Below are 13,745 nucleotides of genomic sequence, written 5' to 3'. Positions count from 1 at the left end.
AGGCTCATCTACATTGCAGTGGAGCTGAGCCAGTGAAATTCAGCTGGTTTATTGACTGGTTGGAACAGCCGGACTGGACTTTTGCTTCATGGCACCTGGATTACACACCTCTGAGTGCAATACAGCATGACACAATACCATATGATTAATAATTAAATCAAATCAAGAAGACTTTATTTATCCCCGAGGGGAAATTTAAAGTTCTGGTACAACCCGTCCAAGTTCAGACAGACAAACAGAAAACCAACAATACATCAACTCAGGACCAGGCGTACTGAGGCCTCACAGCCGGTTTTACCCGGCACCGCCTTCCAACAGATTAGAACAGGTACCACCAGACTGCGCCTCATGGGGGCGCAATCTGAAGAAAAAAAAACTTTCAATACCACTTTATTGCCCCCCCAAGGGAAATATGTGCTGTTAATAGTTGCCCTGACAACATCGATACGAAACACAGCCCAATTATAAAGCAATATAATCTACATCCAACCATCCAATCACACAGTTATAAACACTGCTTTAAGATGTTTAATCCTGTCATGTTTTTCTTCCCTGACCTGCCGGGACTCATCAGTTGGAACTCGGTCCATCTGGGGCTTCTGAACTGCCTCTGCTGTGCTCATCAGTCTCATTCAGTTCAGCTGGTCTTCTGCCCGTTTTGTCATGACTCCACTTAAACACTCTCTAGTCTCTTCCTCTTTGCCAGATTATCAGCAGATTCATGTCTAGTTGTTGTCCAGCGTTCTACGGATTGTCTCCAGTTGCCGACCTACCGCTTCACATCCCAGAATTACTCTCCTTGTCTTGCCCACGACCACAGACTGTATAGAGAGATGGACGGAGTCTCGGCGACGTCACCCGTAGGTTTCTGAAGAGCTGAACTGAAGCTCGGTGGGCGGTTCCTACCATCGCCATCTTGGCAGGGACATGCGTGTCGTCTCTCCCGGAAAATACAAATATGGGCAAAAAGGTGGAGCTGAGAGGGGGGCTGTGAGCGTCATGGTGGATGATTGACATCGAGCGAACTCCGAGCTTTCTGTAGCTAAGAGCTAACCGAGCTAACTTGGAGATAACAGGAGCTAACCAGCAAACGGAGGTAAGCGGGCTAAAGCTAAGTCACGTTGTTAACCGGCTAAAAATCGCGGTTGTTCTACGTTCTTCTTACTTGAAGCGGGAGATCAAGTACCTGTCAATCAAAAGGACACGCCCCTAAATATGCCAAACTTTGAGATTAAATTACTTTTAAACAGGTGAGTTAGAAAAAAATTCACTCCCCCCCACAGTTGACATGAAGGTAAACCTGACCTATTAAACCTAAAATGGATTTTTGAACCAGGCTGTAAACATGTTTATTTCTGCCGTGAAGTTGGTCTTTTTAACATGGGAGTCGATGGGGATTCGCTCTGTTTTGCAGCCCCTAGTGGATGAAGGGAGAACTGCAGTTTTATGCTCCGTCTATCTTTCATATACAGTCTATGCCCACGACGGACACCTCTCGTCTCTCAGACCTTTTTTTCTCAGAGAGCGTCTTGGCTACAGCCTGGAGAACGAGGCGGGGCTGGATATTGGGCAGGGTTGGACGTCCACATCCCTCAACATTTTGATTGGATTAACCCAACCCTAACTCTAACCCTAACCTTGGTTAACAGTCGGGGGTTATTGGGATTTTCTGGTCTGGTCACAGACCCTTGCCTTGTCTTTGGATCCCCGAGCCTCGCCTACCGTCCTGGATAAGTACTTCATCATCTTGACCTCTTGCCTCCATCCTGACTCTGTCTCTGGAACCTGGGGTCTCACAGCTGCTCATTCACCTGGATTCATCTTCCTTTAGTCTCATCTCTCATTCCTCATCCTCAAATAAACAGGATTTGTTCACAGCTCCTTTGTGTGTGTGGCTGAACTTTCGGGTCCTCACAGTAATTCATTACAAATCCTTAGTTTCACTCTGTTCAGTTCAACATAACGAAAGCCAATTCATAATAGCCTATATAAGGAAACCAACAGATTGAGTTGGAGGTTGTGCATATTATTTGAAGTCCACCTGCTTTGTTGTTAGTGTCTTGCACTCTTCGAGTTGATGCGGGATATAAGCATCTTTTAAAAACCTAAATGCTGAGTTTGGAAAGTGCTGCTTTGTTCCTGTGGCATGCAGCAGTTTAAGCCGAGTTTTACTAATCAGATTACTGAAACAGCAGTCACCCCAGCAGGACTGCCCCCGCGCCAACGGTATCCCCTCATGGTGCAACAGGCTGGAATTTCACTGAAAACTTCTATTTCTATTGCAAAATAAGTTTTAGTTACAGGTACAGATGTCGTTGTTTCATATTTACATTTCCTTAAATGACAAAGAGGACCAGTGTAGGTATTTTAGTCAATAACTAAACAGATATTTAGACTTGGAGGAGGGGCTAAAAGACGTGTGACAGGAAGCAGGCTAAAGATGTTTCCTGCTTTGTCACCTGACTCACTCATTAACAGGCTGTAAACGCTGTTGGGGAAATCCATTTCATTTGAATCAGGTGTGTTGTAGCAGAGGAACATCTAAAACCTGCAGAATCCAGACAGAATTGGACACGTCTGATGGCAAGCGTGTGTGTGTGTGTAAGCAACAAATAGCACATAGAAACTACACAGCTCAGGGTGTTAGTGGGGAAATAAGAAGATTCTTCACAAAAATTCACAGTTTCTGTCCAATAATTCCAGATCCTGTCTCACAACAAACGTCTTATAAATAAGATGCAAGCAGACAGCAGAACAGGATGTAATATCAACATTTAATCAGGTTGCGTAATAAACTGTTCATTTGTATTTCAGTCACAGAGACTGCAAACACCCAAAAAGACCAGAAACACGAGCAGGTCTGGGATCAGTGGCCTGAAAAAGCAAAAACACTGATAAAAAATAAAGCATTTGCTTCAGAAAAGAGATGCTATAACCATAGCAACCGCTTACTTGGATCTTAAAATATCCCCAGTGGAAGCTCGGCTCTTGTGCATGTAGGTTATTGTGACTCCAAGCCAACCATCCAGCCTGGCTCTGATGTGCCAATCTGCCCCATCCTGGCCTGCAGAGAGAGTGATGCGCACCTTGGATTTGCTCTCTCAGTCAAGATTATGTTAATCTGCTCTAATCTCCAAACAGACGCCGAGGCAGGCAGCACGAGACCAGAGCGCAGAGAGAGACAACATGGGCTTCAGAGGTTGAACACTCAACTGCATCTACAGATGCAGGAAGAGCCGTCAAATAAAGAAATACATCTCATTTTTCCCTCTTTATTCTCTTCCACGAAGCCATAGAGAATATTAAACCACCTGAAAAATGGGCGACCCATTTCTCCGGTCTCTCAGGGAGGTTTGTGAGAACTGTGAAAATAAAAACACTGTTGACGTCATCAGAAATTCATCAGAAGCTGCTACATCAAAGCCTCCTGCTGCAGCGATGATCAATTAGACTGGAACCAAGCAGGCATGGCGGCTCCTCAAGACCAAAATGCAGATCAGTGCATTTAAATGCAAGTCAGATGCATCAGGAAGGAGAAGGAGGAGGAAGTAGGGCAGCAGCAGAGAGGAGGGATGAAGTGCAATCTGGTTTGAGAGACGAGTCTTCCTCAGTTTTACTGGTGTTACTTTTTAAAGATCAACATCAAAACATCCTTTTATATTCCGTCTTTGTGGCATGACTTCATGAAAATATGGCGAACAATCATAAAAGGTATGACGTTCAATCACTTCTTCTCTTGTGCCACAAGTAGGTCAGCTTTTTTTTTTAGTGCAAAATGTGCAGCAGACTTTCATGGCCGCGAGGGATTAAAGGCCTTTGGTGATTCCCCGGCTTGCCTCCTCTCTCGCTCGCGCTGGTGCTTCCTCAGGAAGAGCACCGAGCTTGAATTACATGGTAATCCCACGGAGCTGCTGAAGCATCCCTTTCCTGTTATCACAGCTTGTATTTGTGGACATTAAATATATAAACTTGCAACATTCTTTCCATTTATATTGGTATCTCTTTCTCTTTTTAAATGTAGGTAATGTTCAGTTTGGTTCAAATAGCAGACACATGATGAAAAAAACTGGTTTTAGAAATCTGTCAGGTGGGGCAGAAAATGTTTTTGCACCAACAAAATGTTTCTTAAAGAGCTATTCGCTACTATTTCATGTATTACCGCCAGCAGGGCCGGATTAAAAGTGCACAGGCCCCTGGGCCCAGAGTGTTCCAGGGGGCCCCCTTCCTCACCACGACATTTTGAAATTTGTGAATAATACACTGCGAATCAACATTTCTAACATCTCTCAGCCAATGGTACCAATAGCAATACATGTCCAAACTAAAATACAAAAATACAACGAGCAACAGGTTTGCGAAGGCACTCATTGCGTAGACATCCGATGTGAAGAGTTGACGTTTGACTCGTGAATCCGCGAGTAAGCAGGCCGACTGAAAGCGGATTGAGCTTCAGGCCTGCGGCGAACCTGGAAAGACCAACGTGACTGGAAATACTTGCATTCTGATGCACTTTTCTATACAGACACCAAGCTTCTTTAAAGCGGCACGAAACAAACAAGAAGCGAACATTCAGAACCGGTTAAACGTGAAGTTCGTGTAGGAGTAGTTGGTATTTTGGACATTTTCTGGAAGCTACCTGCTGGCTTTAAACATTTAGAAGAAGACAAAAAAAAAAACTAAAGTTGATAAGGCAGATGTTTAAATGAGAAGCCACAAAAGGGTTCGGCTAATTTAGCCAAAGCTTCATTTTACAGCGACAACTGCTTCGTCGTAAAAAAGCTGGTTTAATGCATTTCCCCCCCCCAAACAGTAGCATCCTCAACATTTCATCTGGAAAATGATCGGGTTTTGTGCGATGTTGTTTGGTTCTGAACTCTTTATGCACCGCCGGTTAAGGCCGGATTATCCAATGGGCATTATGGGCACAGGCCCAGGGGGCCCACGTTGGGAAAACACCAACAGTTTGGACATGAAACAAAATGTAGATAAAAGTCAGATAGTTTCACTACAGTGTCTCATGTCTTGCTATTGGTACCATTGGCTGAGAGATGTTAGAAATGTCGCTTTATAATGTATCATTCACAATTTTCAAAATGTTGTGGTGGGGAGAGGGGCCCCCTGGAACACTCTGGGCCCTGTGCACTTTTAATCCGGCCCTGCCGGCGGTAATACATGAAATAGTAGCAAATAGCTCTTTTAGAAACATTTTGTTGGTGCAAAAACATTCTCTGCCCCACCTGACAGATTTCTAAAATCAGTTTTTTTCATCCTGTGTCTGCTATTTGAAAACACAACGCTGGTTTTAACCTGGACTGACTCCCAAGTTACTGTAAAGTGGTTTAACAAGCTTAAAGCAAGATATTCCTCTGAATGAGATCAGGTTTAAGACTGGAGTCCTGAAGACAAGAATCCTGAGCAGAGCAGCAAAGCTAAACCAGAACAGCAGAAAAGCAGAAGCATGGAGGCGCTGCAGCGATTCAAGTCCAGACCTCAACCTGACTGAAATGCTGCGGTGGGACCTTAAAGAGCCTCCCAACAGCTTCTCTTATCAAGTCAATCAACTCAGATCATTAAATCAAAACAGCAGCTGGAAAGTATGGAATCACTTTATTAAATGCATATCAGTATAGGAAATATGACAGGAGAGCATGGAGACGACAGTCCAAACAAACAGCAGTGGAATGAACATCTTGTCCAAAGATCCTCTATGCAACACCAGATACATCACAACGTTGATTTCCCCACTTTCATGATCTAATGACTGATTATGATGATTGGCATAAGGGAGCCCTGCAGGAAAACATTATTTATTGCATCTCCACATGAATGAACTGTATCATCTGATGCCCTTTAAGGCTTGTTTATGTTTTGTGTTTCTTGCTCCTTCTCAACCTGCGACGCTAGATTTATCCAGCTCCAGCGAATGGTAGAGGAGGCATTGCAGTCACACCCCTCCCGAGTGATTTCACCACTAAAGCAGGGGTGTAAACACTGAGGCGTGACCGGCGGCACAAATACCCTTCACTTTAGTCATAACACGCCAAGCTTTTGTGGATTGTGGCTTGTTGAGTCCGCTTAATCTTTTCAACCTCCTTGGATTGGTCAAAGTGAGCTGAGAAAGAGGCTCTTTGATTATGGAAACATTCAAATCACAAAATACATCACCAAAATGCCATTTAGATCCAATGTAAGGAGCCAAACACACGCACACACAAATACACCTCGTCACAAGTTTACCCTGAGATGACATCCGCATGTTAAACATCCAATAATCACAGGAAAAAGGGGATTATTTTAGGCTGCGAGCAGGAAACAAACACGACAGTGGGTACAATTAGCTGGTGTTGAATTTAAAGCTCCTTTTCTTCTTGTTTTTTAGCTCTTTTGTGCTGGATTTTGACACAGCGGTGTTATTGTACGAGGAGCGCAGTGTGCCTGTGGAATAAAGACAAACTCAGAGGATCAGGTAGTCGTAGTTCTTGGGGAGATTTAACACAAACAAGTGCAGAATAATACTGGGGAGCGTACCGCCAGTGATATGAGTGGTTTTAAAGCTGCTGCATGGAGACTGGACTGGCACGTGCATCTCTGACGAGTCAAACCCCCAGAAGGACGAACGTCAACCCACTTTAAGGGGGAAAACATGTTTGTTAATAAAGCTTTTAATCTGCTTATTCTGGGAATTTGTAATCAGAGCAGAGCAACAGACCTGCAACAATTAGTCAGCTTTGATTCTTTTTCCTGTCAGTGACAAAATGCACCATTAGCAGAAGGATTTAGGGGGCAAGTCTTCAGGTCTTCACGCAGCAGCTTTGCAAAGCAAACGCATGTTTACGGTTTATTTTCACTCCTCTCTTGAACAACGAGCAACAGGTTTGCGAAGGCACTAATTGCGTAGACATCCGACGTGAAGGGTTGGCGTTTGACTCGTGAATCCGTGCGTAAGCAGGCCGACTGAAAGCGGTTTGAGCTTCAGGCCTGCGGCGAACCTGGAAAGACCAACGTGACTGGAAATACTTGCATTCTGATGCACTTTTCTATACAGACACCAAGCTTCTTTAAAGCGGCACGAAACAAACAAGAAGCGAACATTCAGAACCGGTTAAACGTGAAGTTCGTGTCAGAAGATGGCGACGGACTTTCACGAAACTGATTAAAGGAATAATTGGTCATTTTTGGACATTTTCTGGAAGCTACCTGCTGGTTTTAAACATTTAGAAGAAGAAGAAGAAAAAAAAATCACATCCAGAATCTAACCCTGATTCTCCGTTAATGTCAGTCGCCATGGTAACGATAGAAAGTACCATCTAAAGTTGATAAGGCAGATGTTTAAACGAGTTTGGCTAACTTAGCCAAAGCTTCATTTTACCGCGACAACTGCTTCGTCGTAAAAAAGCTGGTTTAATGCATTTTTCCCCCCAAACAGTAGCATCTTCAACATCTCATCTGGAAAATGATCGGGTTTTGTGCGATGTTGTTTAACAATCATCGTTGTTCACAGTTCAAAGATTAAGTCTTCTGTCGCGGCGGAGTAAAGAAAGCACGGTTTCCTTCTAAAAGATCACTTTTTGTACTCATCGAATGGTGGCGAGCTGTGAGAGCGAATTCACGAGGACTAAACAGGTTTAGATGAACTTTTACAGACATTCCTCCAGATGTCAGAGAGCATCATGTGACCGTGGACAGAAGCACCTTAGACCAAATACAATGTTTAGTGCTGTACTTTCTTTGGTTTGTGTTCAGACCGCTCGACAAATGGACAACAAACACGATATATACACACAGAAAAAGAAGACTTGTCTGGAAATACGCCGAGCTTTCTACACTTGTGACGGGTGAAGAGGTTTGGATGCTGTGTACCGAGCTGCGGTGCTTCATGCTACAAGCTCAGCTGAGAACGTCTTGCTGCGTTCAGCAACACCGAGCAGCTCCATCGTATCTACAGGAGTTTACACATCCAGACATCTTCACCTGCTGAAACGGACAGAAAAATCACTTCAGAGTCTGAAATGAGGCTGTTCCTGCGACACAAACGGCCTCATTTCACTGTTTTTTCCCCTCTGACTTTCTTCACATGTACGTTGATACAGTACGGTCTTGTCATAGCAACTGGCCATCCGCAAAGGATTCAGACAGAAGCGGAGATAGTCAACAGAGGAGGCAACTCCTGGTCCAGAAAGTAAAAGTCCTGCCATGTTTTTGGATCTACCTGTACATTTAGAACAGGTGTTTTCACCAACAGGCTCGTTTACCTGGCGAATAAACTCTGCTCATTAAATCCAGCTGGTTTGGTGACTGGTGGGAACAGCTGCCGGACAGGACTTTTACTTTCTGGACCAGGAATTTTCACCTCTGATAGTAAGGGATGCAGATATGTCCGAACATTGATATGAATTTATAACGTGGCGTCTGACCTTGCAGGTAGATAAGAGGGGGGGATCAGACCCAGCTGAAGGCATATGGCTGAGATCCACTGCAGGATGCAGTCCTGTTCTTTAGCTGATTTGTGTAACTGAGTTTAGAGGTACTGCCTTCTGTTCACACTGCCAGCAACACCTGAAGGCCCAAGTTAAAGAAATTTAGCCAATCAGATTTCAGGGTGAGCGATTGCTTGCCAACCAGGGTCAAAAGAATCTCTGCTTTTTATATCTAGGGACTAAGTGTGGCTTGCATATCTGACAGGACCAGATTCGGCTTATTAAAGCCCCAATCCGCTGCGTTTCTACTTCTGATCATTAATGGGAATGATGGCAAGACCTCTGAAAACCACAACCAGGTTGGATCAAAACTTCTTCTGCTGCTCAGTTTCTGTAGTCAGAGAAAACATGTCGTCCAGATTCATACGAAACTCAGGTCAAAGCAGGACTTTGAGGGGTTTTTTTTGCCCCTTTTATGCAAACAGACAAAACTGTTTCCAGCACTTTGAGTGTTTCACATTTTCCCAGCAGACATCTGCACCGTGTGGAGACGGGACCGGACAGGACAGACGTCGTGTCCGCAGGCTGAACAAGCATCACCTCTTTCTCCAGGTCTGAAAACCTCATTCTGGACCTTCTGGATCTACGTAAATTAATGATGTCATCAACTACAAGTGCGACAAAACCGATTTCCATCGACGTTTCCACAGAATCGATCATCTTATTGCAACGAGACCGACTGGACAGTTCTGGGATTTCCAACCAGTCTCTGCCTGCTCCTGGTGGAGGAGCAGCAAATTTCCACGGAGAGTAACAAGAAAGAGAACCTTTTGTTATTTATATTATATAATAAATAATAAAACTTTGTTCATATATTTTTGTATATGTAAAAAAAAAAAAAAAAAAAGTTCTGCGAAGAAAGAGCGACTGGAGAACGAATCCAGCTGATATAGAAGCAGCAAATCCTGAATTCCCCCCCTGAATAAAATATTTATCTAACTATCTATCAAAGTTAATGAGAAGAAGTATATACTGTAACCTAATTTAGAGCAGACGACGTCTTTGTGTCGGAGGTTGTTGGGGAGCTGCTGGTTCGCTCGGCTCTGCAGTTCGATGACCCTCCTGCTGCTGAAGCAGGTGTGTGAAGCACCCGAGGAGGAGCTGAAGCTAAGCTGGAGCGTTACACTTCTCTAGACTAGAACAGAAACAAACCAGAGGTTGCGATCTCCAACCAGACACCCCCCCCCTGAATTTTCCCTCCAGCTTAATCCAGTTGGTTGTCCCAAAAATATGCAGGAAAAACGGCGATAAAAGAGGCCTCAGATGCCGACGCGGAACGAGTCCCAGCTGTCGTCTTTGCCGCTGATGCTCCCGTTCTTGGCTGCTGCCATTGTTGCGGTCCCATCTCCGACTTCCCCGTCCGGCTGTTCCCCCGTGGGGGTGGCGCCAGGCTCCGGGTAGTACTCATCATCCTCGTCAAAGTATCCGTTCTCCATCATGCTGAGGCTGGAGGCGGCGCTCAGGTCCTGGCAGCTGCCCTTGTACTCCTGGATGGACTCGTGGAGAGACCACAGCTGGCACAGCAGGGACATGTCCTGCTGACGCAATCCCACCTGAGAAGGAGGCGGTACCGAGATAAAAACGGTTAAATTTACATTTTATTCTTTTTTTTTTTCCACATGGTCATACAAAAGGTAAAACAAGACTTTACAAAAAAAAAACAAAAACAGACCATGCTCGAAAAGGAGCAGAAAAAAAGAAAATTTAACCAACCAACCAGTCCAGGGTTTACCCCGCCTCTCTTCTAATGACTGTGACAGGGATTTTTTTTTTTTTTTTTTTTTTTTAAATCATAAAATGTCAACATGTTGCTTTTTTTCCGACTGAATTTGTTAAATGTTTGCGTTCTTGGGTATGGGTTCTAGCCAGTATTTAGAGCATCTATTATTCTGGAAAAAAGAAGATTGTAAATGAACAATTTAACATTGTGGCTTTTCTCTTTATAATTTTTTTACTGCTTTAAGACTAAACTTCCACTTTAGGTTCTCAGGATAAGAATGAAACCCAAAGTGAAGTATTTCCAAATGAATGTTTATTTGCTCTGTTGCATATTTAAAAAAAAAAAAAAAAATTAAAAAAAAAAAAAAAAATCTGCCCCCCCCCCCCCCCCCCCCCCTTTAAAAAAAAACAAAACAAAAAACATAACGCACCAATAAATGGTTTTTGGTTTTCTTCGTGATACTCAATGAAAAAAGACAAAAAAAATCATTATCATAGCATAACATGCCATATGTCTTAGGTTGTTCACTTTATACATGAATATTTTCCACACTTTAACTGCTTGTTATAATTTCCACAAAATAAATTAAATTTCTCATACATATAGTTATGTACATGTACATTTACATGTACATAGATGTATACACATACATGTGCATGTATAAATATGCACACATGAAGCACTTTGATATATTATCTCTAAAATGTCAGCATCATAGCGTGTCTGCACATATCTCCTGCTGCCGCCTGTACAGACGCTTCAGTAAAAGCAGAGGTTAAGCTTTTCAGCTGAAACATTGTCCTTTCACTTCTTCTGTTTTACACCTCAGAGCTGTTATAAATCACATCAATCACTGGTATTTGTGGAAAACTGAAAGAAAACAACGAAACATTTAAGGTCTTAATCAGGTAGAATTTCCAACAATCTGCAGTTTTGCACCTTATTGATATGCTAGCATCACCATCAGGCAATGCAAAGGGCATTTCTTCTGCACAACACCCAGCTGACAGAGCAGTATTTACTCTGCATTGTTGTTTTTTTGTGGAAACAAACAAATCCAAGCCTGTTTACAGACCAAACAGCACGCTTTGTAAACAACGGAGCAGCTTACAGAGTCACATATAGGACACCAACCACTTAATAAACTACATTAGCTCTTAGTCATACATTAATAGCAACAAGCACCTAAAACTTGCTGCAAATAAATGATTTAGGAAAGATCAGTCTGACATTTTCCCCTTCTGTTGATGTTAAAGAGTCTAACTTCACAATGAAATCTTGTCTGGATCTGATATGAAGCGTAAAAGAGTTTGGTTTGAATGAAGTCCTTAACTCTGATTACGCCTCAGTAAATCTAATAACAGGTATTACCGCACTGGAGAATTTTGTAGAGTTAAAGCTCAGATAACAATGGAGGTCAACACAAGGCCATTGGTTTTATTTGTCACAAAGACAGATGATCCTCTTTTGTTGTATTTGTGCTTATTATAGATAGCATGTAGATGCATTTAGTAAACAATCCACTTCATAACAGTACAAAAGGATATGTAGGCATTAGTGATGTGACAACATGCTTTTGTCCCGATTCGATTTGATTCCGATTTTTTGGGTGTCGATTCGATTCATATTGCGATTCTCACAATTCTTTGATATTGCTGAAAAACAACACAGTAGCCAGATCATCATACTGTTGCTGTAATGCCCAAGAAGACAAATAAAAAGATCCATAACAACAATAAAAATAACGAAAAATTTCTGAGATTATTTTTATCGAAAAAAAATTTGATTTTTAAATTATGAAGCAAAAGAAAAATCCCAATTTTCGATTTTTCAATTCAATTTTCCCACCCCTACTAGGCATACAGTAGCAAATACCATTTGTGAAACCTAATATTTTATTTATAAATTTTGGTGCATGACATATGATATTAGGGGTGGGAAAATTGAATTGAAAAATCGGAAATCTGGATTTTGTTCTTGACAATTTTAAAATAGGTTTTTTTTTTCTTAAAAAATATTTTAAAAAAATAAATAAATAAAATTAATGCACACTAAAAATGTTTTCATTTTTACCGTTTTTATTGAACTTTTTACTTGTCTTCTTGGGCATTATAGCAGCAGATCGAATCGAAAAATCAAATGTCTGGATCTTTTGCTTCACAATTTTAAAAACGATTTTTTTTTTTTTTTTTTTTTAGATTTAAAAAAAAAAAAAAATCCATGATAATTTTTTTTGTAAATTTTATTGTTTTTATTTCCCTTTTTACTTGTCTTCTTGGGTATTATATCAGCAGAATGATGGACTGGCTACTGTGTTGTTTTTTTCTAATTGAAATCATGAAAAAAAAACAAAAAACAAGTTTTATGCATTTTTTGGGGGGGTTTGTTTTTAATCAACAAAAATTTTGCAATATTGAAGAATTGTGAGAATCGCAATTTAAATCAACTCGGCACCTAAAAAAATCGGAATAGAATCGAATCGGGACAGAAGCATATCGTCACAACCCGATATGATATGTAGGCTGAATATCCCCTTAATCATCCTAAAAGGGTTTAACCTGTAGTCTTCCAACCACAAGGCTTTCCTGTGGGAGTTTGTCTGAATGTAAATGAGCATCGCAGTGGGATTAAAACCCTGAACCAGCCGTGGAAAAGCAGAGAAAAAGGCTGAGTTTGTTACCATCTCTTTCCGCAGGAGAGCCAGAGCCGCGTCCAGGTTAGCCGGCTTGTTGGCCAGAAGGTTGTCGGCGTTGTTCCTGCCTCGGCTCAGGTCGTCCTGGATCATGGTCTTCTTTACATACATCCTCTCCATGTCTCTCCAGGAGCCGCCGCTGGAGTTGAGCAACCCGCTCAGGCTCTTCGGCAGCGGGGGGAGACCCTCGATGCAGGCCATTCCTCCCAGCGTACCGTTCGTTGACTTACCATTCATCGTCCGGGGTGTTGTTATAAAAACGGAAAACTAATTTTTTACTCTGTTTCCAGGTGTTAACTTGTGAAATCATGCAAACACAGAGGAAACAAACATGCACCACACTGACCAAGCAACAGCCGTGGTTTTCTCTGCCTGCGGCGGCTAGTGACGCTACATTAAGCCGGAACAAAGTCCATGAACTTCCGGTATGCAAACGCAAAATAAAATTGCCTTTATAAAAAAAAAAAAAAAAAAAAAAAAAAAATCACTAAAGACCTTTTTTCTGCGACACGTAATAAAAAAAACATTAAAACATTATCATGTTTTTTTTGTTTTTTTTTTTACTACATGAAGTCACTGTCACTGAGCTCATTATGTTTTTAGAAACCATTTCAAACTTGAATGAATTGATGACCATATTTGGGCAAAAGGGTGGAGCTGTGAGATAATTGCCCTCATCTGATTGGATAATTGAGCCACTCTTTAATTTAAATATGAAGTTGCTTTAAAAATTACCCAAACACACTAGACATTTCCCCACAATATTGTTAGATGTGGTCTGTTACAGACGTCCCCACATGTGAAATTCTTGATATTTCACATTCTTCATTCATTTTCTTTTGCTCTTAGTCCAATT

General features: G+C 41.9%; 1 protein-coding gene across 1 annotated transcript; it reads right to left on the bottom strand.

The window, feature by feature from the left end:
- Window positions 1-5,746: 5,746 nt before the first annotated feature.
- fam89a (family with sequence similarity 89 member A) lies at window positions 5,747-13,175 on the bottom strand. The gene is made up of 2 exons (XM_079255795.1): window positions 12,878-13,175; window positions 5,747-10,030 (listed from the first exon to the last, which is right to left on the bottom strand). Exons 1-2 carry the CDS (start codon window positions 13,124-13,126, stop codon window positions 9,737-9,739), a joined length of 543 nt encoding a protein of 180 aa, XP_079111921.1. The 5' UTR covers window positions 13,127-13,175; the 3' UTR covers window positions 5,747-9,736.
- Between the last annotated feature and the right edge of the window lie 570 nt (window positions 13,176-13,745).

The sequence above is a fragment of the Telmatherina bonti genome, assembly GCF_933228915.1.
Source record: "Telmatherina bonti genome assembly, chromosome: 16".
Classification (NCBI taxonomy): domain Eukaryota; kingdom Metazoa; phylum Chordata; class Actinopteri; order Atheriniformes; family Telmatherinidae; genus Telmatherina; species Telmatherina bonti.
Note: the sequence above shows the minus strand (reverse complement) of the source record. Positions and strands in the feature narration are given on the sequence as shown.

Bases quoted from the DNA above. Each gene is read 5' to 3' on its own strand.
- fam89a (XM_079255795.1), bottom strand. From the start codon at position 13,126: ATGAATGGTAAGTCAACGAACGGTACGCTGGGAGGAATGGCCTGCATC. The intron at 10,031-12,877 runs GTAACAAACTCA...CCTCCTTCTCAG, and splicing joins CTCTCCTGCGGAAAGAGATG to GTGGGATTGCGTCAGCAGGA.